The sequence below is a fragment of the Budorcas taxicolor genome, chromosome 2 (genome assembly GCF_023091745.1).
Source record: "Budorcas taxicolor isolate Tak-1 chromosome 2, Takin1.1, whole genome shotgun sequence".
NCBI classification, from domain to species: domain Eukaryota; kingdom Metazoa; phylum Chordata; class Mammalia; order Artiodactyla; family Bovidae; genus Budorcas; species Budorcas taxicolor.
Window position 1 is genome coordinate 45,057,208 of NC_068911.1, and position 27,860 is coordinate 45,085,067.

The 27,860-nt window shown below is 40.9% G+C and overlaps 1 protein-coding gene across 1 annotated transcript in view; it reads right to left on the minus strand.

Moving 5' to 3' along the window:
• Positions 1-27,860, minus strand: part of HERC2 (HECT and RLD domain containing E3 ubiquitin protein ligase 2) — a 243,661-nt gene that overhangs the window by 94,518 nt on the left and 121,283 nt on the right. Inside the window, exons 38-54 of the mRNA XM_052636055.1 lie at positions 27,184-27,376; positions 25,722-25,904; positions 23,541-23,722; positions 22,649-22,796; positions 22,371-22,567; positions 21,903-22,133; positions 20,908-21,046; positions 19,975-20,118; positions 17,835-17,977; positions 14,499-14,766; positions 14,216-14,352; positions 13,657-13,755; positions 11,639-11,807; positions 11,413-11,538; positions 9,829-9,937; positions 9,572-9,711; positions 375-565 (exon numbers count right to left, since the gene is read on the minus strand). Coding sequence (XP_052492015.1) covers positions 375-565; positions 9,572-9,711; positions 9,829-9,937; positions 11,413-11,538; positions 11,639-11,807; positions 13,657-13,755; positions 14,216-14,352; positions 14,499-14,766; positions 17,835-17,977; positions 19,975-20,118; positions 20,908-21,046; positions 21,903-22,133; positions 22,371-22,567; positions 22,649-22,796; positions 23,541-23,722; positions 25,722-25,904; positions 27,184-27,376 — 2,799 coding nt within the window. The remainder of the gene's footprint in view (positions 1-374; positions 566-9,571; positions 9,712-9,828; positions 9,938-11,412; positions 11,539-11,638; positions 11,808-13,656; positions 13,756-14,215; positions 14,353-14,498; positions 14,767-17,834; positions 17,978-19,974; positions 20,119-20,907; positions 21,047-21,902; positions 22,134-22,370; positions 22,568-22,648; positions 22,797-23,540; positions 23,723-25,721; positions 25,905-27,183; positions 27,377-27,860) is intronic.

The following is a 27,860-nucleotide window of genomic DNA, read 5'->3' on the forward strand; positions in this document are numbered from 1 at the left end:
CCTCTATGTATGCCCCAGAAATGATGTGTTTATAGCCTTTTAAGCTAGGGTAGTCCATTAACATCCATCAATGGGTGGCTTACAGAAAACATTAGAATCAAAGTAGAGGAAAATCACCATCCTCTAAGTCTAACCTTCATGACTGGATGAGGCACATCCACATATAAGTGCAATTAAAATAACATTCTAAAGATAAACATATTTATTAGGGTATATTAGAAAACCTTCTAACAAGCAGCAGAATCTTAATTCACACATTTTATGTGGGGGAGTAAAACAAAACAAAGCCCTATTAAACTCTCTATCAGTTAGATAAAAACTATCACTTATGTTTTTTAAAATCTCTGACAATGAAAACTAAATGGCATATCTACCTTTCCTTGTGAACCAGAGGACTGCCAGCAGGGCTCACTGCCATCAATAAGACGAGAGGCTTGGTTCACAGAGGACGACACGTTTAGACTCTTCACCATCCGTGCCCAGCTATCCAGCAGCATTCCTGGCTGACTGTTGTGACAGCGTTTCAGCTGTTTTCCAGAACGGCCACAAAATATCGCAGACTGTCCTATTTAATGATGCCCAAACAGTGTTAATACTTGTAGAACAGAAACTTCACAACCAAGAAATAAAGAATTTTTTATTGAGCTCCTTACTTCAAGAAAACAGTAAGTTTCCAAATTAGAAGGAGCTATTACATAATACTTAAACGGCTTCAAAAAACCTAGCCAAGGTATTTTATCCCAATTTATGAGATGAAGTTCATATAATGCTATGATTTATTCCACTTGATTCCCTCAAGTAACAACAGAGTAATACATCTCCAGATAGAAGGGTATATATAAGCAGAGTTTGAAGTTCAGTAACTGTGCTTACAGAAGACATTCTTTAAAAAGTTTTCATAAATGCAACAAAAACAAACTTGAAGAGTTTCTACTTCCATAAATGGCAAATCTGGAAATTGATCTAGCTCTTCCATTGAGGACAAGTAGAAGAGGCAGACGAAACATTTAAAGACGAACAAATCTTGAAAGTATCAGAGTAAACAAGCTGATAAAGAATTGTGGGACCAGAATCAGAGGAAGGCTAAGATGAAAAGCGTCAGAATGAGCTGCCCTGTGGATCAGAAAATGCTTTTCTCCAGTGGTATTTGTCAGTTCCTACGGGGAGCCTTAAATAGGACACACAGCCCAGCCCATCAGAAAAGAAGAAACACAAAGAAAAACTCACACTCTGAGCTAGGGTCTCAATGGGAAGAACCACAGAGGAAAAGAACAGTTAAGTCTACAAGGTTGTCTGTCTGTTTCCAGATTGCAGTTCTGCATGAAATCATCTCCATCAATGAAACGGGATTGAGGTGAGCCCAGATGTTAATACTTATGCTAATTACCTAGGATTCCCAAATGGCAGTAGGGGTAAAGAACCGGCCTGCAGACGAAGGAGATACGAGAGAGAGGGGTTCAATCCCTGGGCGTCAGGAAGATCCCCTGATCCCCGAGGAGGGCATGGCAACCCCCACCAGTATTCTTGCCAGGAGAATCCCATGGACAGAAGACTCTGGCAGACTACATCAACAGGGTTGCAAAACAGTCTGACTCAACTGAAGTAACTTACAAAACACACATGCACCAATTACCTAGAAGATCAACCCTCTCTCCCTCAATCTCTGGAGAAAGGTAGCATCCTAGGCCTCAAATTGATTCAAGAAGTAACTTTTGTTGCCATAATGTTCAGTACATGATGGAAAATGAGGAGACAGGGAACATGACTACAACACGTGACAAATGACAGACAACAGAGAGACTCACAGAGGCTCCAGACAGGATTCTAAAGTGCAAATTTTATAATAACTACACTTAGTATGCTTAATAAGATAAGACACTGACTATGTCAGAGAACTGAAAATTATTTTTATAAAGATTAGAACTGCTTAACACAGCAAGTAAAATAAAAAACTCAATGAACAGGTTTACCAGCAGACTAGACTCAGATGAAAAAGAGAACTAGCAAAAATTATCTAGAATGAAGAACTGAAGAGCATAAGTTTAGAAAACATAAATGATATGAAATATTTAATAAACAAAAATAAGATCTGTCTTATCAGAAAGAAGAGTCCCAAAAAAGAAAAGAAAGAAAATAGGGCAGAGATTAATATTAGAAAAAATACTGGATGACGAGAAATTGTCCAAAACGAACAAAAGATACCAAAGCACAGATTTTAAAAGCCCTACTTTGAAAGTTGTAAAAATAAACCTTAAATTTTTTTATCACACACACCAAAAAACGGGTAGTTATAACATGAGTGATGGATGTGTTAACTACCAACCTTGCTGCAGTAATCATTTTCCAATATATGTGTTCCAAATCATCTTACTGAACACTTTATAATTATACAATGTCATATGTCCATTATAGCTCTAAAAAGCTGGATATTAATTAATTAAAAGCATCACTAACTACAAGAAAGATAAATACAAAGAAATATGTATATATGCATATGTAAAAGATGGGCTCGATAAAGAACAGACATGGTATGGACCTAACAGAAGCAGAAGATATTAAGACGAGGTGGAAGAATACACAAAAGTACTGTACAAAGATCTTCACGACCAAGATAATCACGACGGTGTGATCACTCACCTAGAGCCAGATATCCTGGAATGTGAAGTCAAGAGGGCCTTAGAAAGCATCACTACGAACAAAGCTAGTGGAAATAATGGAATTTCAGTTGAGCTATTTCAAATCCTGAATGATGATGCTGTGAAAGTGATGCACTCAGTATGTCAGTAAATTTGGAAAACTCAGCAGCGGCCACAGGACTGGAAATGGTCAGTTTCATTCCAATCCCAAAGAAAGGCAATGGCAAAGAATGCTCAAACTACCGCACAATTGCACTCATCTCACACGCTAGTAAAGTCATGCTCAAAATTCTCCAAGCCAGGCTTCAGCAATATGTGAACCGTGAACTTCCAGATGTTCAAGCTGGATTTAGAAAAGGCAGAGGAACCAGAGATCAGATTGCCAACATCCCCTGGATCATCAAAAAAGCAAGAGAGTTCCAGAAAAACATCTACTTCTGCTTTATTGACTATGCCAAAGCCTTTGCCTGTGTGGATCACAATAAACTGTGGAAAAATCTGAAAGAGATGGGAATACCAGACTACCTGACCTGCCTCTTGAGAAACCTATATGCAGGTCAGGAAGCAACAGTTACAACTGGACATGGAACAACAGACTGGTTCCAAATAGGAAAAGGAATGCATCAAGGCTGCATATTGTCACCCTGCTTATTTAACTTATATGCAGAGTACATCATGAGAAATGCTGGGCTGGAAGAAACACAAGCTGGAGTCAAGATTGCTGAGAGAAGTATCAATTAACTTCAGATACGCAGATGACACCACCCTTATGGCAGAAAGTGAAGAGGAACTAAAGAGCCTCTTGATAAAGTGAAAGAGGAGAGTGAAAAAGTTGGCTTAAAGCTCAACATTCAGAAAACGAAGATCATGGCATCTGGTCCCATCACTTCATGGGAAATAGATGGGGAAAAAGTGGAAACAGTGTCAGACTTTATTTTGGGAGGCTCCAAACTCACTGCAGATGGTGACTGCAGCCACGAAATTAAAAGACGCTTACTCCTTGGAAGAAAAGTTATGACCAACCTAGATAGCATATTCAAAAGCAGAGACATTACTTTGTCAACAAAGGTCCATCTAGTCAAGGCTATGCTTTTTCCAGTGGTCATGTATGGATGTGAGAGTTGGACTGTGAAGAAGGCTGAGCGCCGAAGAATTGATGCTTTTGAACTGTAGTGTTGGAGAAGACTCTTGAGAGTCCCTTGGACTGCAAGGAGATCCAACCAGTCCATTCTAAAGGAGATCAGCCCTGGGTGTTCTTTGGAAGGAATGATGCTAAAGCTGAAAGTCCAGTACTTTGGCCACCTCATGCGAAGAGTTGACTCATTGGAAAAGACTCTGATGCTGGGAGGGATTGGGGGCAGGAGGAGAAGGGGACGACCAAGGATGAGATGGCTGGATGGCATCACCGACTCGATGGACGTGAGTCTGAGTGAACTCTGGGAGTTGGTGATGGACAGGGAGGCCTGGTGTGCTGCAATTCATAGGGTCGCAAAGAGTCCGACATGACTGAGTGACTGAACTGAACTGAAGATTTGTGTAAGATAAAAATAAGAGTATCTCAAAAGCAGATTAAGGGGAAATATAAAGAATGAATAGCTTTAAGGGAATAATAACTAAAATGACTCCAGCTGAAATAATATAAACCTAATTACAATGGAGTAATATTTTTAAAGTCCCAGCAAAAAAAATTTTTTAAATAAAGAAGAAATAAAGACACCCCAAAACAGAATTCATAATCATCAATATTAAATAAAATATTAAGGGCTATTCTTCAGGCAGCACAAAAATAGTGACAGATGAAAAATGAAACATACAGAAAGGAATAGAGAAAAACTGTAGTCCATGCGGTTGCCAAGAGTTAGACACAACTTAGTGACTAAACAACAACAAATATAAAGTATGTGGGAAAAAAAAATCAACAAATACCGACTACAAAAAATAACAATCCTATGTCTTATATTGTTTCAGATGTATATGTGTGAAACTTTTAAACATAGTAATAAAACCATGGCAATTTAAATCAGAATGATGGTTAAGTTAAAGGGATCTCAGATCCTTGCACTGCTTAGGAGGATAAAAATACTAAATAATGATTATAAGACAAAACAGATATCAAAATATCTTTCAGTTCAGTTCAGTTCAGTTCAGTCGCTCAGTTGTGTCCGACTCTTTGCGAACCCATGAATTGCAGCACGTCAGGCCTCCCTGTCCATCACCATCTCCCAGAGTTTACTCAGACTCACGTCCATCAAGTCGGTGATGCCATCCAGCCATCTCATCCTCTGTCGTCCCCTTCTCCTCCTGCCCCCAATCTCTCCCAGCATCAGAGTCTTTTCCAATGAGTCAACTCTTCACATGAGGTGGCCAAAGTACTGGACTTTCAGCTTTAGCATCATTCCCTCCAAAGAAATCCCAGGGTTGATCTCTTTCAGAATGGATTGGTTGGATCTCCTTGCAGTCCAAGGGACTCTCAAGAGTCTTCTCCAACACTACAGTTCAAAAGCATCAATTTTTCAGCCCTCCGCTTTTTTCACAGTCCAACTCTCACATCCATACATGACCACTGGAAAAACCACAGCCTTGACTAGACGGACCTTAGTCGGCAAAGTAATGTCTCTGCTTTCCAATATGCTATCTAGGTTGGTCATAACTTTTCTTCCAAGGAGTAAGCATCTTTTAATTTCGTGGCTGCAGTCACCATCTGCAGTGATTTTGGAGCCCAAAAAATAAACTCTGACACTGTTTCCACTCTTTCCCCATCTATTGCCCATAATATCTTTAGTAACTACTCATACCAAAAATGTACATAATATACAGTACTCTTATAGTACATGAATATACACTAAAAATGTTTAACTTCTAGGCCAGTGAGAGTATGTGTTGCGAAGGGTGGTGGGAGGTGGGGTGGTTGCCTAAATAACAAAGAACTTAGAAGTCCAGAGGAAGATGGAATGGGAAAAAAAAGGGAACAGAAAACAGATGGAAGAGCAACAACAAAGAAGCCCTGAAAAGTTGATCAATTTAGAAATATATATTTCAATAACTGCCTTAAACATAAATAAATACCTAAATGATCAAAATAAGAGACAAAGACCATCACACTGGAATTTTTTTTTAATTGCAAACTCCAAGCAATATAACTAAAATACAAGATTACAGAAAGACTGAGGGCAAAAGGACACAAAAAGATACACTAAGCAAACACTAACTTTACCACAGAACTGCAGAAGACATTTTTTCAGACATGCATAAAACATGTGTAAAATCCCATGATATGCGAAGTCCTATGATTAAACAAAGAAAGAAAGTGAAGTCGCTCAGTCGTGTTCGACTCTTTGCGACCCCACAGACTGTAGCCTACCAGGCTTCTCTGTCCATGGGATTCTCCAGGCAAGAATACTGGAGTGGGTTACCATTTCCTTCTCCAGGGGATCTTCCTGACCCAGGTATTGAACCCAGGTCTCTCACAGTGGAGGCAGATGCTTTAACCTCTGAGCCACCAGGGAAGCCCAAAAGTTTCCCACAAAATGTCAAAGATTAATCGGGATACACATCTGAATGCAATGCAGAAACTAGTAAAAAGATACAAGTAGGAAATGCTGACACCTTCGAAACTTTTAAAATCAATGAATACAAGAAAATAATTACAATGGCGTTTTAAGGATATTTTTAAATGATGATGAAATATTACTACCTATCAGTCTTATAAGATACAGCTTATACTTAAACACATATTAAAAATTGTAAGTTCAATATCATAAAGGATAAAAGTGAAAAATTAATGAACTAAACATTCAGAGATGAGGGGAGAAACAACCTAAACCTAAATTCTACAGGAAAAAGAAATGATAAAGATATGAGAGACACGAATTCAAAGTCAAAAGTTGGTTCTTTGAAAAGCCTAATAAAATTTATAAACCCATGGCACACTGATCAAAAAAAAGGAAAAAAAAACACAGGTTAGCCTTGAAAAGGAGATAGCTCTGCAGATACTACAGATCTCCTTCATAAAGATAAAAAGGTATTATAAATTAGGACTATAAAAGAACATTCTCAACATGATAAAGGCTATTTATGAAAAACCTTCAACTAACATTGTACACAACGCTTAAAAACTGAAAGGTCCCCCCATGTAAGTCAAAGAACAAGACAAGCATACCTATTTTTGCCACCTGTATTCAACCTTGTACTGAAACATTTAGCTGAAGCAGTAAGGCAGGGAAAAGAAATATAAGGTACCCAAATTGGAAAGGAAGAAAAAGTAAGACTATCCCAGATCACAAACAATACATATATCTTACATATAGAAAACTAGTACAGACTCTACAAAAAAAAAACCCAAAACAAAACAAACTCTGTTAGAGAAAATAAATTCTTCAAAGTTATTAGATATAAATTCAACATGCAAAGTACTGAAACATGTGTACTGAACATGTGTAGTATTTCTATGCACTGGCAATAAATATTTCAAGAAGGAATTTTAAAACAATAACCTAATATGGCACGAAAAGTAAACACTTAAGAATAAATTTAACCAAGAACACACAAGACTTATACACTGATGAAAGAAACTAAAGAAGATCTAAGCAAAGACAACTGACAATTCTGTCCAAAGTGATATACAGAGTACATGCAATTCCTATCAAAATACTATTTTTCATAGAAGTAGAAAAATCCATCCCCAAATTCATAATGACTTCCAAGGCTCACCAAATAGTTAAAACCCTTCTTGAAAAAGAAGAAAGCTGAAAGACTCACATTTCCCAATCTCAAGACTTACTACAAAAGCTATAATAATCACAGTGTCATGGTGTGGTACTGATGTAAGGATAGGCAAAAAGACCAACAGAGTAGACTAGAGAACCCAGGAAAACCTCTCACATCTATGGTCAACTGACTTTCAGAAAGGATGCCAAGACCATTCAATAGTGAAAGGACAGTCTTCTCAACAAACAGTTTTGGGAAAACTGGATACACATACTTAAAAGGATGAAATTACATATTATACTATGTATAGAAATTAACTCAAAGTGGTTCAAACTATAAACCTCTTATAAACATAAGGACTGATTTTCACAACTTTGGATTTAGCAGTGATTTCTGAAGTTGACCCAGAAATAAGTATGACATCAAATAGCACAGGCAAACAAAAGAAACGATAAATTAAAATTCATTAAAATGTAAAACTTCTATCACAGAATCCTATCAAGAGAGTGGAAAGAAAACCAACAGAATAGGGTAGAATATTTGCAAATCACATATCTGATTTGATGCCCACAATACGTAAAGAATTCCTACAAACAAACATCAGAAGTTTTGAAACTGAGTTGACACACCCCTTTGCTAAAGATATATAAATAGCAAAAAGCACATGAAAAGTGGCTCAATGCCATTTATCACTGCTGCTGCTACTAAGTCGCTTCAGTCATGTCTGACTCCGTGCAACCTCATAGATGGCAGCCTACCAGGCTCGCCCGTCCCTGGGATTCTCCAGGCAAGAACACTGGAGTGGGTTGCCATTTCCTTCTCCAATGCATGAAAGTGAAGTCACTCAGTCGTGTCCAACTCTTAGCGACCCTGTGGACTGCAACCTACCAGGCTCCTCTGTCCATGGGATTTTCCAGGCAAGAGTACTGGAGTGTGGTGCCATTTATCACTAGGGAAACTCAAAAATCAAAATCACAATGAGATAACTACTTCTCACCATTAGCATGCCTTCAAAAAAGAAGAAAGAAAAACACATGGTGAGCATATGGAAAAACCAGCATCCTCATACACTGCTGGTGAAAGAAGGTTAAAGTGAAGCCACTCAGTCAAGTCCAACTCTTTGCGACCCCATGGACTGTAACCTACCAGGCTCCTCAGTCCATGGAATTTTCCAGGCAAGAGTACTGGAGTGGGTTGCCATTTCCTTCTCCAGGGTATCTTCCCAACCCAGGGATCAAACCCGGGTCTCCCACACTGCAGGCAGACGCTTTACCGTCTTGAGCCACAAGGGAAGCCCACTGCTGGCAGGAATGTAAAATGCTGCAGTCACTGTGGAAAACATTTTGATGGTTCCTGAAAAAGTTAAAGAACTACAGAATGGCCCTGCAATTCTACTCCTAGCTTTGAAATAGGGACACATTTGTATATCAGTGTTCATAGCAACATTATTCACAATAGCTGAAAGGTATAAACAACCCAAATATCCATTAATAGAGGACTGGATAAGCAAAATGTGATATGTACATACAATGGACTATTGGTCATAAGATGAAATTAAATTCTGATACATGCTATGTAACATGGATGAACCCTAGAAACATAATCTAAGGTGAAATAAGTCAGACACACAAAAACACAAATTTTGTGTGGTTACACTTATAAATGAGGTACCTATCTCTGTCTAATTCAGAGACAGAAAGTGGGTAAGAGGTTGCCAGGGGTTGGGGAAGGAAAGAATGGGCATTATTGTTTAATTGGTACACTCCTATACTGGAATGGTGAAAAAGTCTTAAAAATACTGACTGTTGACAGTGTGCAATATTCTGTTAATTATACACTTAAAAGTGATCAAAATGGCAAATTTTATGTTGCATATATTTTACCATAATAAAATATATATATATATATACCCTAAAAGACATACAAGTAAATCTACCCAATTCTACATCCCATCTAACAAAACATTTATTAGTTTCTTGAGTCCATTTACTCTTCTTTATGAAAATACAAGCAAACAACACTGTTATTCTAGTTCCATGGACCACTCATCGCTTGAAAAAAAAAACAAAACAGCAATTCATCAAGTGGGCAGGACCATCTTTCCTGTTTCACTGTGTACACAGTATAGTGCTCACCAATATGAACTTTAAAGAGAAAAATTAAGTATCCACAATAATTATCTCATTAATAATAGTCTGATGAAAGAGAAGATAACCAATCTACTATACCTGGTTCATTTATTCTGCCAAATGTATGCCTGGTGTTGTGTTTTCTGGTTTTGAAGCAAGCTTCACAAAAATCAAAGTCATCACAGTTTCTGCATTTGAATCTAGATCCATTGATGGGAAACATCTGACAGCCATCACATCTATTTTTAAAATAGCCATTGAGTTGATAAGAAAAACATGAAGTCGTCTATCAAATTTAATTCCAAAGAAAACCATTCCTCCCAAACAAATCTAGCAATATAAAAATAAAAACTCACGTAACACCAGGGTGAACACTAGGTACCAACTCCATTTCTGATAACAGCCCAGTCCAGTGAGACTGCTGAGGAAAGTCGACAATAACATCTTTTCCATTGGCACTGAAAGCTAGGATGAACAAAAATTGTTTGAAACATCTCTGTCACCAACAAAATCCTAAAATTAAATCTATACCTAGCTATGTGATACTGTATTATAGTTATTTTTGTTTTACAAAGAGTACTTCTCTTTTAGAGAGGTATACTAAGACACTTTTGGATAAACTAACACATGATGTCAATTGGGAATTAGCTTCAAAATAATGGAGGGAGAGGATCATGGATGAACAACTTTGGCCAGCAGTTGTCAACTGTTGATGCCAGGTGATGAAGACACAGAAGTTCTTTATACTATAGTCTCTATTTTTGTATATGTTTGAAATTTTCTACAATAAGAAGGTTCATTTAATTACACCAAGCAAAAACTCCATTCAGTATCTTAGGGATTAATAATTACATTATTAATATATCTACTGCCCTTTGGTGAAAGCTACTCTAAATATTAACTTCTAAATCAAGTTATTCTTTAAATTTATCTATGCTTTGATTTGTAAAGCTTTGAAGAATCACTTCAGAAAACTGTTAAACAAAACTGAAAACTGTTAAAGTAAAATATTAAATAAGCTACTTGTTCTTATGTAATCTAAGAAATACTAATACCCCTGGCCCACTGGGAAAGTACCACCATTGCGGCCATTTTAAATCTAAGCTATACAGTAAGAGTTTTTCCTACAAGGATGAAGGAAGACAAAACAAAGAAAAATGGCACCAAAAGCAAATTTAAAGATAAAATAAAACCACACAAATACTTAATCATTTCTCATGCAACTGTTAAAATGGATATGAATATCATTTAAAGTGTGCCATGTTTAATTTGAAATCTCAAGAGTATCACATTAAATGTAAAGTGAGGAAAATTCTGTTTCCAGTTGCTAACTATCATTTGCACAAATCCGTTTCTTAAATTTATTAAAAAGAGAGAGAGAAAAACACTGAGGGAGTTAGCCATTTGGCAGGATTGACAGAACTTCAAAGAACCCCAACACAAGGCCACCCTGAGACTGTAGCAGACTGAGGTAAAAACAAAACCACTCTTTTAACATATCTGGTCACATTCAGTCTAATCCAAACCACAAACCCATCCTGATTAGTATAAACAACTGCTTCCTTGCCAAGCATAACCTCATCATGAGTCCATTATCTCTTCCTTCTAAACAGCATTTATTAAGATATCCATTCTTAGAATTACCTCAATTTTCTGAACCCTCCCCAAAATACCAATTGCAAAGTCCATTAGTCTTTGTTACACCACTTATGAAGACATCCCATTTCCAGGGTATGTATTCTCCCATGCTGCAATGAGTTAATACACCTGACTCTGTCCAATAACAGGTGTGCTGCAGCTCTACAGAGTACTGAAAAGCAAAAGAACACTATGTATAAATCATAAGGCTTGTTTTTCCTGCCCTTGAATGAAAAAAAAGAGTTTACATTAGCTGATGAAAAGCTAAGCACTTGGGAGTTTTCTTGCCTAGGTAATACTACCTTTCACAACCCCCACACTTTGATGAGTCACAGATCCCCACTTGTACTTCGGTGTTGTGACTGAGGCTTTGACACGAACTTTATCACCAATTTTGATGTGAGAAGGAGAACTTGGTGGAGGATAGCCTAGAGATTCAAATAAAAAAGAAATATAATTAGCATTCGTTTTGGGGAACTCTGAATCTAATTAAGAAAGTCAAAAGAACTTAAGAAAGAATGTTCTCACCTATAAGCTCCACATGAATATACCTAACCCAGTAAGTGCCTCCTTTCTGCTGCCAGTCACACTGCACGTTGAGGTCATGTAATCCATCCCTATCCAATTTGATGACTTTGCCCACATCTCCTTCACACACCTCTTCATATGTTCGACAGCATCTAACCATCATTCCCACCTAAAATTAAGTTAAAAATACAGTCCAATATATAGGTGAAACGATCAATTGTAAAGCAGCATTACTCTAGTTCTAAGAAAGAATTTACTCTAGCACACAGCATGCTCTCAATATCATTTTACACAAAACGACACCATAACTCTTAAGAAAACTGCCTGGCTTGATGTTGGGGGCATGAAATACACAAGATGAATTTAGATCAATTTGTGCCATAAAGCAAAGGAGCTATCAAAGATTAATGGGCTCCGTCAAAAGAACAATCTGACCAAGAGGAAAAATGACTAAAACACATCAAATCCATAACAGCCAATAAACTCATCATATAAGCAAATTAAAGGTTTCTTGGTCATCTTTTTATAGTATAGGATACCAATACACAACTGAAAATTCATAATACAAGCAAACAAAAAGCAACCATCTATTGCGCCTTTCCTATACAAACTATTTTACAGTGACAGCTGATAAGAAAGTTTTTTTCAATGTACAGAACTCTAGATAATAAATTTGGAAGGAATGACAAATTTAAAAAATCACTATTATGCAACCCTTCTTAATGGGTCTAGATACTAACATTAATCATTACTAAAGCTCCAAGATGGACAATTAATAAAGACTGGATGGTACAGATTACAAGTAACACTGCATGTTGGGCCATAATACAATACAGTCTTTCCCAAGATGCAGCCAAAGTCCAATCAACCTCTAGCCCTCACTCTGACTTTACAGGAGATCCAGAGGACAGGGAGGAAGATGTGGGGCAACATAATTTTAGTCACAAATAAATGGCATTAAAAGAAAAAAAAGAAGCGAAAAATGGTTCTAGGTTAAAAATACACATCACCCAAATGTCCGTGTGATCTTATTTGTATCTAAATCTTAAAAAATTACTATAACAAGCCGTTTCTGGAGAAAACTGGGCAAATCTGAGCCAGAATTAGATAATGAGATAATAGTAAGGAATTACTGTTTACTTTGTTAAGCAATGTTAAGTAACAGTACTGTCAGTATGTTAAAAATAAAATCCTTTACTTAGAGATACATGTTGTTGACTTATTTAGAGGAGAAATAAGACCATTTCCAGGATTTTCGCTGAAGTATACTAATGAGTCGGGAAGATCTGCTGGAGAAGGGATAGGCTACCCATTCCAGTATTCTTGGGCTTCCCTGGGGGCTCAGCTGGTAAAGCATCCACCTGCAATGCAGGAGACCGGGGTTCGATCCCTGGGTTGGGAAGATCCCTTGGAGAAGGGAAAGGATACCCACTCCAATATTCTGGCCTGGAGAATTTCATGGACTATATAATCCACGGGATCACCAGAGCAACTGAGCAACTTTCACTTTCACACTAACTAGAGAGGAGGGCACGGCAATTCACTCCAGTATTCTTGCCTGGAAAATCCCATGGACAGAGGAGCCTGGTGGGCTACAGTCCACGGGGTTGCAAAGAGTCAGACACAACTAAAGCCACTTAGCACACACACACATACTAACTATAACAAAAGAACCAAAACAGGAAAAGAAAGAATTTAAGGTTGAAAAGGACTATACAAAAAGCATAGCTAAAATTTACAATTAGATGACAAGAAGAGTAATTTTTTTAAAAAAATCAAAAGCAAAAACAGATGATAAAAGTGTCCAGAGTAGGGTTACATCAGGAAGCATGGGTGTGTGTGCCACGTCACTGGGGACAAACCACCTGCTGCACATCTGCTCCTCTGTCCTCTGCTCCAGTCACAATCCCTCCCCTGGTACGTGCTGGGCCCTCCCTCTCTGACTTTCTGAGATGCTCAAACATTTGCTGAATGAAAACCTAAGCAATCAAGGTTCCAGCCCAATACCATTTACTCACCTGAATATTCTCTCTCACATACACAGCATAATCATCATTACTTAAGAAATCAGCTCGCTTTTTGTAAGTCTGGCTCTCTGTTACAACAGCACCAGTGGACTACAAAAGATAAAGACTTTTTTTTTAATGGTGAACCAGATAAACTTACTTAAAAAGAAAGTAGTAAGTGAAATCCATAATATTAAAAAGTAATAATATGCTATGTTTTCACTATAAAATTCTTCACTTAAAAAAAGACTAATAGCAACAGCACTGTAAGCAGAATAAATCTCAAAAGCTGAAAGTACAGAAAATTTCTGAGGCAATTCCAAATCAATCCCATAAAACAACTTACTCAAATCAGAAGTAAATATGTCATGTAAATAATAATTTTTTTAAGATCTTCTCTAATGGCGACCCAACATCAACAGATGTTAAAGCTAAAAGTAATTAAGGCACAGAAAACCCAGGGAGCACTCAGTAGCTTTGCCACATGCCTGGCAGAACCACAGAGAGGCCCTATGGAGTAGTGCAGAGGAATCCAGAACTCAGAACAGATGGGCACAAGGGAAGCACTGACCATAGCGTAGGCCGTGTCATCCACATCCTCCACCACCTCCTCGTCTGAACATTCCTCAGACCCTGTGTCTGCATCCGAGAGATCCGTGACCTGCACATCAGCATGGTCCAGCAGCCACCCAACCAAGGCTTCCACGCCTAGGAGCAAGCACACACAGCACAACCACAATGAGGACCACAGCAACTGCGTGCCCGAGGGGCCTCTGACATTAGTATTTCAAGGGAAGCCTACGAACAGAAGGGTAGGCACATTAAGCCAAACAACCATAAGGAAAATACAGTACCTGGCAAGCCAGCAGCATTCCCAGAGGCACCAGTGAGTGACTTGAGCGCAAACTCTATGTTCCTTCTAGGAAATCCCATTTCCATGAGCTGAACTACAACAGGCAGAACAGGACCAGGAGACTGCTTGTGCTTCTTTGCTCTGACTGGGCGAACATGCTGCACAGGGACAGGGGTCGTGGCCTCACTGGAGCTGCAGTCTTCAAACACAGGGCTCAATGGGTGGGTAGACTCCACAGCCAGACACTGACACACAGCCAAGGCAGCAGCCTGGGCAAATGAAAGCAGAGTTTGTAAATCAGGAGACAAAGAAGTCTAGAGAAATGGAAAGTACAGACTCCTACAACAAACTGCAGTGCAGAAATATAGAAACCTAGGCTTACATGTGTATTTTTAAATGAATGGATAAAACATGTTTAAAAAAAGACAACTTTTACAGTTTAATGCAGAGGAAAGATTCAATGGCCCAATAACTTCTGCTTCAGTACACACAGTCTGCCTGATAAATTAGCAAATGAGCAATGTCCACTAAGGAAACTTCACAGAAGCACTGAGCTATGAGTGAGCAACAAGCCAAGGTGAACACAGGTGAGAGGTTTGATGGGGTAGGAGAAACAGACCCTCGCCCCTCCCAAAGACAAGTCAGTATTTGCCATAAAGTAATGGGGCCGGATGCCATGATCTTAGTTTCTTTTAATATTGAGTTTTAAGTTTCTCCTCCTCCTTTACACTTATCAAGAAGTTCTTTAGTTCCTCTCCACTTTCCACCATTAGAGGAAACTTTCTATCTGAGGTTGTTGACGTTTCTCCTGTCTATCTCGATTCCAGCTTGTAACTCATCCAGTCTGGCATTTCTCTTGGGATGTGCTCAGCATAATGGTTAGATAAACAGAGTGACAAAAGACAGCCCTGTCGGACTCCTGTCTCAATCCTAAACCAATCAGTTGTTCCATACAGGGTTCTAACTGTTGCTTCTTGACTCGCATACAGGTTTCTCAGGAGACAAGCAAGATGGTCTGGTATTCCCATCTCCTTAAGAGCTTTCCACAGTTTGTTATGATCCACACAGTCAAAGGTTTTAGTGTAGTTGATGAAACAGAGGTGTCTGTTTTTCTGGAATTCCCTTGCTTTCTCTATGATCCAGCAAATTCTGGCAATTTGCTCTCTGATTCCTCGGCCTTTACTAAACCCAGCTTAGACATCTGCAAGTTCTTGGTTCGCATAATGCTAAAGCCTAGCAGGCAAGATTTTAAGTATGACCTTACTAGCTTGGGAGATGAATGCAATTTTCCGATGGTTAGAACATTTTTTAGTACTACCCTTCTTGGGAATCAGGATGAGGACTGACCTTTTTCAGTCCTGTGCCCACTGCTGGGTCTTCCAGATTTGCTAATAATTGTGAATTTTGGTCAAAATATTCTTAAAAACTGTTTGAAGACCCTGGAGAAAACAGGAACGGGGCAACCTTGAGCACAAGGGAAGCCCACAGGCAAGCCACTAACAGGGGCAGTGTCACTGGACAGCGGCCTGCTAGAGCAAGGACAGGTGAGGGAGAACCACAAAATATGCAACCTCAAATCCTGGGCTGACTGCAAAACTGAGCATATGCGAGACTGAGGGGCCCAGCCAAAAGAAACTGCTGAAGACCCAGTGCTAAGAAGATGGTATGCCATCCCAGTCCAACGAAGTTTCAGCATTTTGGTCAAGACACAAAGGTTTCCACTGGAAGAGGTTCTAAATCTCACAGAATTAAGAGACTAGAAACCAGCCCTAAGGGGAAAACGATAAATCATCACCGAAAAGTCTAGAACCAACCTCCTTAAGACTGAAGAAAACTACCAGGTACTAAACCATCTACAAAAGAAAATAAAAGACATTTCATATAAAACAATACAATGTCACCTGAATTTTCATCAGGATCAAGGGAGAGGGGCTTCCCTGGTGGTGCAGTGGTTAAGCATCCACCTTGCAGTGTGGGACACCAACTAGGATCCCTGGTCCGGGAAGATCCCACATGCCATGGGGCAACTAAGTCCATGGGCCACAACTGCTGAGCCAGGGCACGAGCGCCTGCAAGGCACAACTACGGAAGCCCCCTCGCACCTACAGCCTGTGCTCCCCAACAAGAAGAGTCATTGCAATGAGAAGCCCACGAACCAAAAGCAGAGAAAGCCCAGGTGTAGAAATGACCCACCACAGCCAAATAATGAATAAATAAATAAATCTTAAAAAAAAAAAAAGAATCAAAGGAGACAAAATAATCATAGCTCTCTCTCTGGTACAAGAGCCCTTCCTGATTCATAAAGGACAACTCTAGGTCTACTTGTTTCCTCCAAGTCTTATTTTTCCCTCAACTCTGGGCACCTCTCAGCATGGCTCTGGGCTGCATCTGCTCAACACCCTTTTCATTGATTGGCTCCTCATTCCTCCGCATTCTGTTTTTATCTGACAAATGACTGGCAACATAGCCTTGCAGCAACTTTAACCCAATCTCCCATCTCAGGTTTTCAGACCTAAGGAGTAGCTGGCATTCAGACTTGGTCTGAGAACACCTGGCACCCTCCTCCCCCTATGCCCAGTATTTCCTGAAGAATCCCTTTACACCTAACTGGCTTCCCAACTCACTCTGGATCCTGGCTCCCCACAGGGTCTTAGTCTCTGAGGATTTCTACTAGGGTATTTTCCACCTGCCAAATTGTCTGCTCAAGATTTTACTCCTGTCTTTGATTTTTTTTTTTTTCAGAATGTTTAACATAGTACACAGCAAGAAAGATTTTTTAAAATATCTAGTCTTCCATGTGGTGGGCCATGGAGTTTCCATCATACTCAGTCCTAATCAGGTCTCTTCTACGGAAACACGCCCACAGGCCATCTCCCTGCAGTCCACAATGCGTGCAGTGCAGGGCACATGCTCCAAAACAGGGTGTTGGCTGAGAGCCTGAGCATGTTCAACAAAGTCTTTGGAGTTAGTGCAACAAATGAGCAAGCACCACCATACAGTACTCCTAGGTCTAACAGGGCTCTCTCAATAATCCTGGAAAAAGATCCCTCCATGAATACTTAAGCATTAACTCATGATGAATCTAGTTAATTTTTACAAACAATTCACAGAAACTCAGAATAAGATTAAATTTTTAACTCATTCATTTTCTGACTAGTATTGCAGTGCTCTGGGACAGAAAAAATGGTTAAAATCTACCTAGTCATTAGAATTATTTTGGCATTCATTTAAAATTCAAACCATATCCTTAAGAGAATACACTTCTGGCACACACATAAAATAAAGCTGTTTATAGGTTAATGCAGCAGATTAAAACTACCAGGTCTAGTGACTATACCTCGAGCTCTTGTTTGTCAAATATGGCCTTCACAGGAGACGGCTGGGTGGCCGAGGCCAATAATTGCTGCAAGAGGATCATGGGGGGCTGCGGCCCTTCAGGAGACATGTCCACAAGGTCAGGGGACACAGCTGCTCCATCATCTGAATTCAAAAACAAAACATGGGTGACACTGTATTTTCAACCACATACACAAAGACAGTGCACTAATCATGTTAAACCAGATATGATTTCTACCTAATCAAGCATTAGACAAGCAAAATTTTCAACGCTTTTTCACTCCCTACTTTCTGGCCTTCAGTGCTGCCATAGTTCCTCAGTGGGATAACCACAGAGCAGTCAATCCAATTTCCTGGGCTCTGGTTTCCTGATCCTCTACAGTTGTGGATTATCTTCAAAGTCCCTAATGTGTAATACACAATGAATCTGCACTTTCATTAGATTTAATTCATACTCAGCATGCTGTAATTAAATTTGTTAAGTTGAGGAAACGTAACTCTTAAGTCAAGGAAAAACACCACATATTCCACTGGACTTTCTAATTTTGACAACAGCACTCCTCCCTGTCTTCCCTATAACTTGAGCTTGAAACATTAGCCACCTTTGACTTTTCACTGATTTTCCAAGAGGTCATCATCCAAAAAGACTATAGCATCACAGTCTCTACTGGTACTTTCTTTCCATTTTTTCATGCCTTCCCTTGGAAGACACTTTATCACTTGACACGATTTCCCCAACTCCATGAGCTCCCAGTTTCAAATGCTCCTATAACTCACTAGCATATGTGTCATCCTGAATAACCTCCTTATCGTGTGAGGCCCTGCCACATATTCCCAGTCAGCCTGACATTTCACCCTGGTAGCCACTGCACTCTATCACATGATTCAGCTGACCTCTCCCCAGCTTTAGCCCCATATTCATCAATAAATCCTGCGCTCCTTGCAAAGGTCAGTACCCAAATATTCACCACTTATGCCTCTGCTCCTACTGTCTCCTCCCCCAGGATGGAAAGTCCTTACTCCTGCAGCCAGGGCTGCCACACACCTCAAAGGCTGCTTGCTCTCCCCAGCCCTCAGCTCCAGCACCCCCAGCCTGCCTGTGAAACTGTACTCACACGTCTTATAGCACATAGGCCCATACCTTGGACAGTGCCATCTACTCTCATTTTCTCTCCCCACCCTGACTCCAGACAGTAAATCATAAACAAAGACGATCTTGTTTTCCATAATATTTACCACAATGTCTTTCAACAAGAAATAATAAAAACATACTTCATAGTTTTTTTTTTCCCTATTCAAAATGAAATGAGCTCACTCTAGAAAACTGAGGTAATACAAAAAAGTACAAAGAAAATAAAGTCAGATGAAACTCTACTATCACTATTCTGGTAAGCAGATGAATGCTAATCTACAAACAGATGTATACAGCAATATCTTTTTATCATTTTGCTATTTCCATGGTATTAAACCTATATATGTATCATTTGTGAATGGTGCATGGTATTCCACCATATGGGTACACCACCTAATAATGGGCATTCAGGTGTCAACACAAACAAAAAAAGCTACAATGAGCATCTGGAAACATGTGTCATGTGTTTACAGATGAGATGTAAAAAGATGTCAGCACGACACCTTTTCATGTGATAAATTCCCATAAGACAACTTATTAATCAGTGAATATACAAATGTATGTGTTTTAAAGTCTAACATTTACTCAAATACCTGTTAGATGGTTGTACCAACTTAAATTCCCACTAGCATAGCAAAGTGTTAGGGTGGTGCCACTCTATGCACATATGAACCACTCTATCGCCCTCTTAAAAGATGCAGATCCTGATTTTTTTAGCTCTGCGGTGCAGCCTGAGAGTCCACATTTCTACACGTTCCTTGTATGTGTCATCAATGCTACTGGTCCTCAGACCACACCTTATATACCAGGGCAAGAGAAGACTGTTTCCCTCCCTCCCCACCAAATCCCCTCAGGTTTGTCTATCACTTTTCATCAGATACTGGCCCAACTGCACCTCTTCCTTGTACATGTAGAAACTATCTGTATTTTCCCTTTCATGTCCCTTGCCTGTTTTCTGTTGGAGTATCTGCCTTTCTTACAGATCCAAAAGAACTCCTTAAGAAGATACCTGTATGAGCAGCTGCAGCCTCCTGAACAGCTGGCTGAGACAAGATCTGCCTGAGCTGGTCCTGGTGGGAAAGCAGAGCACGGCCCGCCTTCAGAACATATAGTTTCAACTGCTGGCGCCTCAGCAAGTCCAAGTCCACTTGTCCTGTGGGGAAGAAAGGACTGAGCAGGAAGGCACATGCCGCTTGGGCGCACCACCTCAGCTGCTGCTCAGCCCTGAGGAGGCCCTGCCCTGAGGGACTCAGCGGATCATGCCAAAGTCTGTCTGTAACCAAAGACTTGCCTTTCCCAGTGTTGTGGGGAAGCACGCTCTTCCTCCCCCAGGTCTTCTCCCTTTCTTGCTCCCCATGCATTACCTTGGGTAGGGGTGATGATTAGATGGCTTAACATAGTTAGAATCAAGTTAGCTATTATTGCATGCATGCTCAGCCACTCTGTTGTGTCCAACTCTTTGCAACCCCGGACTGTAGCCCACCAGGTTCCTTTCACCATGGGGTTATTCAAGCAAGAACATTGGAATAGCTGCCATTTCCTTTTCCATAACTATCGCTAGTATAATCAAATATTTCCTAAACTGCTAAAATTTCAAACCGATACCTACGTCACAAATAAAATACCTTCTTGTCTTGCCAAGACATCTATGAGACAATTTTGTCAGAGACTTACAATATACAGTTCTATAACTCATCAAAATCATGGCACTCTCTAGAATCTTGGGGCTTCCCTGATAGCTCTAGAATTTTATCTAATCCAACAACTGCACTAATGTCCCTGAGTTGACTGAGGAACAGTTCCCATCATCGCTCAACCAATGGCCAATCCATCTGAACACAAAGGCTTCAGGAATGAAAGAACTTACTCTGACAAAAGAACAAACATTGCTCAAACACTAGTTAAGACTATAGCTGTTTCATCATGAAGCACATGTACTGACCTGCAAAACCCTGTTTAGGTGATTTCTTTATTTTGTGCTTTTCCAATTTGCTTCCAGCGAGGTTCACCAACTGAGCCCACACTGAGAGCATGGGCTCTGTGAAGGGCAGGTTAGTGACACTGAACGCCACGGCGGGGAGCTAAAGAAAGAGCATAGAAACCTTCAAAGTGTGTCCAGTGAGAAGAACAAACAAATGTTCTGAAAAGTTAGCATAATCTTAACTCTAAAATAACACATGTATTCAAAACTGCTTTTACATCTGAAAATAATTTTGAAAGATGACCCTGAAGGTAAGATAAAGACTTACATGTATAGTAAATATAACCTAAATTAATTTTTTCTTGTCAACTTTTTAACAATAATTACATGATGGTGGTAGTTATTCTCAAGTATTTTCTATACATTTCAAATTTTCTATGACATGCATATATTTCTATAATCATCAAAAACAGTATTTGATTGAAACATACCGTAAGTGCACTTTTTCACTTTCACTTGAACTTAGGTTACACAAAGTAACATAATTCACTCACTTTTCCAACGGACCCCCAGTTCACAGATTTAAGATGACAGTGCTAAATATAGTCATGTCACTCAACACAGTAATTAAGCATTTTCTACATGAAAAAAGATCATTTTAAAGGAATCATTTTTAGGTTTTTTGAAAGTTGAGTTGTTTGATAAAAAATAAATTTCATAAATTCACATTCTAGAATAAATACAACTGATATTCTTACACAAGACCTTCTAAATAACTAATGCCCTTTCATGTCTTTAAAAGCTAAAATAACACACATGAACTGCTAATCTACACAGCCCTGTGAGACCTGATTAACCACAGGAAGGGAATGTAAATAGAGAAAGAAAGGCAGTTTTCCTCAAGTTGGATAGCTACCTAGAAGGCAGACCCAAACCATAAGAATCAAGCTCCTTCCGGTTCTAATATAAAAGCCCTTCACCTTACTACCTAGCAACCCGAACACAAGTTCACTTACTGGCTTCAGCTGATTCAGTGGGCAAACACGACAGGTTCGCAAGTCACAGAACTGCACGGTGATTTTGCCCTTCGGAGTGATGCGAGTCACAGTGCCTTCTCCAAAGTCATCATGCATGACTTGTCCCCCTAGTCGCAACCGGCCGTCAATGCCTCCAATGACAGCCAGGACTGCCATGAGGCTCACCACCTCAGGGTTCTCACAGTCAGGAAAGTAGTCATCTAACAGAGCCTAGTGCAGACAGACAGCAAACTTGAGGAGAGCCCAGAGGGCTACCTATTTCTTACACAGTTAAAATTAAGCCAAATTTACTTTTTATATTGGTTTCCTCAATAATTTTTCCAGTAAAAAATATTTTTAAATATATCCATGAACAAAATACATGGCATTTAAAAAGACAATCTGCAAGTTAGATCAACATTCTACAGAGAAACACTACCAGATGTGCAAAGTGCATGCAGCACCCACCCCTTCAGCCAGCTTTCCTGCACAGCTGCGAGTAACCGAATGGAGCTGTGAGTTGATGTACTTGTTGATGAGCCCGTTCCACTGGCCCAGGGAGTGCAGGGTGCGGAGCAGCGCCACCACCTCCTCCGCCAGTGTGCTGCTGTGCGTAGCAGTCAGGGAAGCCTGCGGGCGGGCCCTCCGCCTCCTCAGAGTGGATTCTGTAGAACACACAAAAAGGAAGGGCTACATGATGCCCTGCTTGCTCACCCAGGACATCAGGAAGGAGGAGAGCTGCCCACCTCTGAGGAATGGGACATCTGAAGAGCAGGTGGTAAGCAAGCTGCCCAGGAAACCAAAGAGTTTTTCCACAAGGCACTCCATGTCCCTGGCCCGCTCTGTCTTGTCCCATGATGGCAGTACTGCTTGCAGCAAATGTACAGCTAAGATCTGATAAAGGTGATTTAAAACAGCAAGTATTAAAGAAAGCCATTATCTGAAAAATTATGAGGTTAAAGATTTTAATTTTTGTTCCTGTAATGCAATTAATCATGTGAAAATTCTAATATTATTTTACAGCCACATAATTACCTCAAAGTTGATTAATAATATGAATTATCAGGTTTAAAAATAAGCTACATTATGCATGCAGATACTCATTTAATTATTCTTTAGTTAAAAATCAATTTCTTTAGTTTAATTCTTCTCAAGACAAGTATACCACAACTATGGTGAAGATGAGAGCAGCTGGTCATAGAAAAGCAAGTCACCTAAGGCTTAACAACTTCATCAATTTAAAATAATCATTATCTTTAGCCTCTTGTCTCAGGGCCTCCGAGGTGGCCCTAGTGGTAAAGAACCCGCCTGCTAACGCAGGAGACGTAAGAGACGCAGGTTCAGTCTCTGGGTCGGGAAGACCCCCCAGTGGAGGAAGCGGCGACCAGTCCAATATTCTTGCCTGGAGAATCTCTATGGACAGAAGAGCCTGGCGGGCTACAGTTCCAAGGGTCACAAAGTGTTGAAACAACTGAAGAGACTTAGTATGCACTGGTATCTAGAAAATCCACCCTGTGTTAGTTCTTTTATGCACTCAGGAACCTAATTACGATGGCCAGCCTGATGCCAACACTGATGGGGCTCCCAATCCCAAAACTCACAGTGAGCGTGGATCAGTGTGGCAGCACAGTTAGTTACCTGCCGCTGTAGGGAGGCAGCGGTGAAAGGCGAGTGTCCCTCCACGACCTTCATGAGCAGCGAGATCCAGGGCGGGGAGCTGAGGGCCGCGCACATGTGCGGCGTGAGGGCGATGCTGCGCACAAAGCCCAGGGTGCACCAGCTCCGGTGCTGCTCCCGGCACACCAGCCTGCTGGGGGAGGCTGGCAGAGCAAGACAGACCAGCTTGGCACCCACGCTCTAAAAACAAGCACTCAGAACCACCTTTACTTTCAACTTACCTAAGTCACACATTTTCAATAACCAGCTCCTTTACAAATATACTACAATGTCACTGATTCTAAGTGAGAAGAACAGGAGAATACTTGCAAGTTAGCTTAAGAACACTTTACTTTTTAAAATCTCTAAGGTACGTGGAGTAATTCAAACTCATTAAGGAATTTCATCTACGTACTGTCTCTAAGCAGTAGGAAAACAATCTATAATTCAAATAGTAATTATCTGTGGGAGGGCAAATACCACAGTTTGTAAATTTCACATGTTTTAAGTATCTCCCAGGAGCTTGTTTATATTTAATCTGCATCATAAATTCTCAGCCCAAGTTTTAAGAAGGCTGTATTCCTAGAAAAAGAGTAAGAGGTTTTCATGAGACTGCTGCTCCTCCAGGATCTGCACTTTCATGAGACTGACTGCTCCTCCAGGATCTGCACTCATGGACACCTGGGGCTTCCACTCTCCTGGCTGGCAGAGACTCTGAGGTGGGGGTATGCCACGTGACCTGCTCATACGCCAGACTAGCTCCCCTTCCCCGGTTTCCATAGTCCAACTCCCAGCTCACTAGGGACACCGCTCTTCAGACACACACTCACGCCACTCACTCAGTCACACTTAACTACACCTGTTTACAGGCCCTGGCACCCCACATCAGATGCCACTCTCACAGTCAAACTCTCCACATACCCAACTACACACATGACAATCTCACTCAAACTCACACATGCATACACACTCACACCTGCACACATACACACACACTTGCTCCAATCACTTCCTCAACTTCTCCCACACTTATACATACTCATATTCACATACTCAAACACTTTGATAGACTGAATTGTACCCTCAAAATTCATGTTCACCCAGCGTCAGATGTGGAAATAAATTCTTCACAGATATAATTAAGATAAAGATTGAGATGACATTATACTGGATTAGGGTGAACCCAAAATCGAACGAAGGTACTTATAAGAGGGAGAAAAGAAGAGGGGAGGCATTCAACTAAAGATGAGGCAGAAACTGGAACGATATGACCATACACCACACGTTTGAAGCCTGGAGGTACAAAAGCTAAAATTCAGGGTCTTCCCCAAGAGTGTCAGAAGGAGCATGCCTTGATTTTGGACTTCTGCTATCTAGAATTCTGAGAATGTGAAGTTCTTGTTTTAAGCCTCTGTTAAGAGTTGAATTATGTTCTGCCACAATTCACACGTTGGAGTCCTAATCCTTAGTACCTCAGAATGCGATCTTGTTTGGAAACAGATGCACTAAGTTTAGATGAAGCTAAACTAGATTAGGGTGCGTCCTTAATCCAGTGTAACTGACACCCTTATAAAGAGGAGAAATCTGGAGACAGACACATACAGGGAGAATGCCATGTGAAGATGAGGGATGCCAAAGGGAAGATGAGGGAAGCCAAGGAATGCCAAAAGATTGCCAGCAAACCATCAGATGTTACGGAGGGCCCTGGAACAGATTCTGCCCTCAGACTCATAAAAAAGAACTAGATCTGCTCATTCTTTGACCTTGAACTTCTAGCCTTCAGAACTGTGAAGAAGTAAATTTCTGAAATTGAGACGGCCGAGGCTGTGGTACTGTGATGTGGCAGGTTGTGCCTGTGGTGCCATGTACACCCGCAGAGTATGCAACACCCAGAGTGAGCTCTACTGTGAATTACCAGCTGTGGGCGCTAATGATAAATCAGTGCAGGCTCATCAACTGTGGCAAATGTACCACTATGGAGGGTGGTGCTGATAATGGAGAAAGCAGCTCCATGGTAATTCCACAGAATTGCCATGTCTGTGGTGATTCATCACAGCAGCCTTACCACACTGACACACACACACCCACAATCACCCACATACACACACACCCAAACTGACAGCCCAGTTCTGACTCTTTGGCCCACAACTCCCCACTGCATACATGTCTTGTCTGTTGTTCCACTCTCCACCAACATTCGCAGCAGCCCACAGAGAGTCTTTGTGGCTTCACTCTGCATAACTTCAGCATGGACTCCAGCAGAAAGACAAAGAGTTTGCAGTAAATTAACAGTGCTGGTAAGCATCATTGCAGTGGGGTGAATATTCCTTTCAATTTGTTCAGCTTCTGAAAAAAAGAATAAAAATAAGGAACTACACTTCCAAAAAAAAAAAAACTGGAAAATGTCTCTGCATGTAACCTAAGGGATTTAATATCACATATTTCTTCTCTTACTGTAGAAAGGAAAGCAGTTCTTTACATTAAAGATGGAATTCAGGATGCACTGAACACTCACCCTAACTGGAGGGAATAAGACTTTTCCATTACAGTTTAATTTTTTAAAGCAATCTCATCCTGCTCAGAAACACTAGAACAATTCCAAGGATTCATTCCTTAGAAAAACAATTTCAATGTCAGAAGCTGGCTGCTGCTAAGGTGACTGTGCCCTGGACAAGTATTAGGTGGGTGCTTCCACGGAAGGGAGCTCACATGTACGGATCACTGGATCTTTGATAAGGAATACATGTGGAACCGGACCATCTTTCTGTCACTTGGCCAGCCCTGCTCAGGCTCCAACTTCACAACTGAAACCCCCTGGCAGAGAGGCAGGAGTAGGGACAACTGGCCTGGACACCGTCAGATGCAGTGATAACAAATCAGCATCGACTACCTAGGTGGGGCCACAAAGCTTCCCGTGTGCTACTCCTAATGTGCCCCAGACAGGCATTATCGATTTCTATCTGATATGCATGGAGTGGCCTGCACACACCATGGGCACAGAACGCCTAGCCAGCCTTCCACACCACCCTTTCTCTAGTGAACTGAGTCTCTTGGGTTTTCTCTCCTAACCATGAAAGTGACCTTGGGAGCCTGTCATGCCATGCATACAGCAGACACCAGAGCCCCCAAATCAGTGCCAGCCTCCTGGACAGTCTCACCAAGACTGGTATCCCAAGGTCTTTCAGACATGTCTGAAAAATGTCACGAAGCCCTCCTCCTACAATTCTGCCTCTTAACACATAGGGTTTAACTTTCTGAGGTCACCAAATTCTCATCTTCATTTTACTGATGGTAGTAAAGTACTGACTAACTCCACACTGTGTGACACATTCTGAGAGAAGGTGAAAGAAGGAAAAACACATGCTTCCGGGCATGGTGAGTCAATGTCCACTACGTAAGGCACTGGCTCAGGGATGCCCAGAAAATCCACCTGAGAAGAGGACACAGCAGGCTCTATGCTCCTTTACCTGCCCCCCACAACACTATCTCCAAGAGGGACAGGAACTATCCTGCCCCTGGGCCTGTTTCAACCAGACCTTCATGGAAAGCTTCACCTATGGAGTGCCACTCTCACTCCCAAGAGAAAGCACATGCACACAGCTTGCCAGGGCCCCCAAACACCCACCAGAGTCATCCTCCGTGTCTGAGTCCTCTGCCGAAGGCTGTGTAGAGACTGGGAGCTCCGCCAACTTCAAGTCATACTTCCCCTCCTTCCCCATCCTGTAAGAGTTGGTGCTGCCTGTGTCCCACTGGACCCTGATCCACCCATCCTCTCCAAGTTCACCAATCACACGGCCAAGGCCAGGAGGAGGTCCATCCTGAGGAAGCCAAAACAAAGACTGGTTAAGAGGGTGCAAGCCTCTCTCTGGAACACTGCCTATAAGGGTGGCTGCACAGACTTTAAGTCAGCAGAGGGCTCCAAACCCACCTATACTCAGAGCTCACTTCATCACTGTAATGAACACCAGGACTAACCTGCCCACACTTCTAACAAAAGAGGTAAGTGGGTAAAGAACCACCTCACTTAGCATCCTCTATAAGCCAATGCAGACACCAGACTCTCCAGCCTGGTTCTGCCACCCTGCTCACTGCCCCCCCACCCCACCCCACACCATCCCTCATGGGGCTTCACAAGGTTGCGAACCTCAAACAAGCACCAGAATCTCCTCACTCCCTTTCACTCTTCAATTTTCCCTCAAATCTTAAGACTGAAACTTTACTTCTAATTTCCACGAGTAGAAGCTGTTTTCAGACTGCTGCTATTTGTCCTGGACACACTGATTTCTGAGATGATTCTCAGAA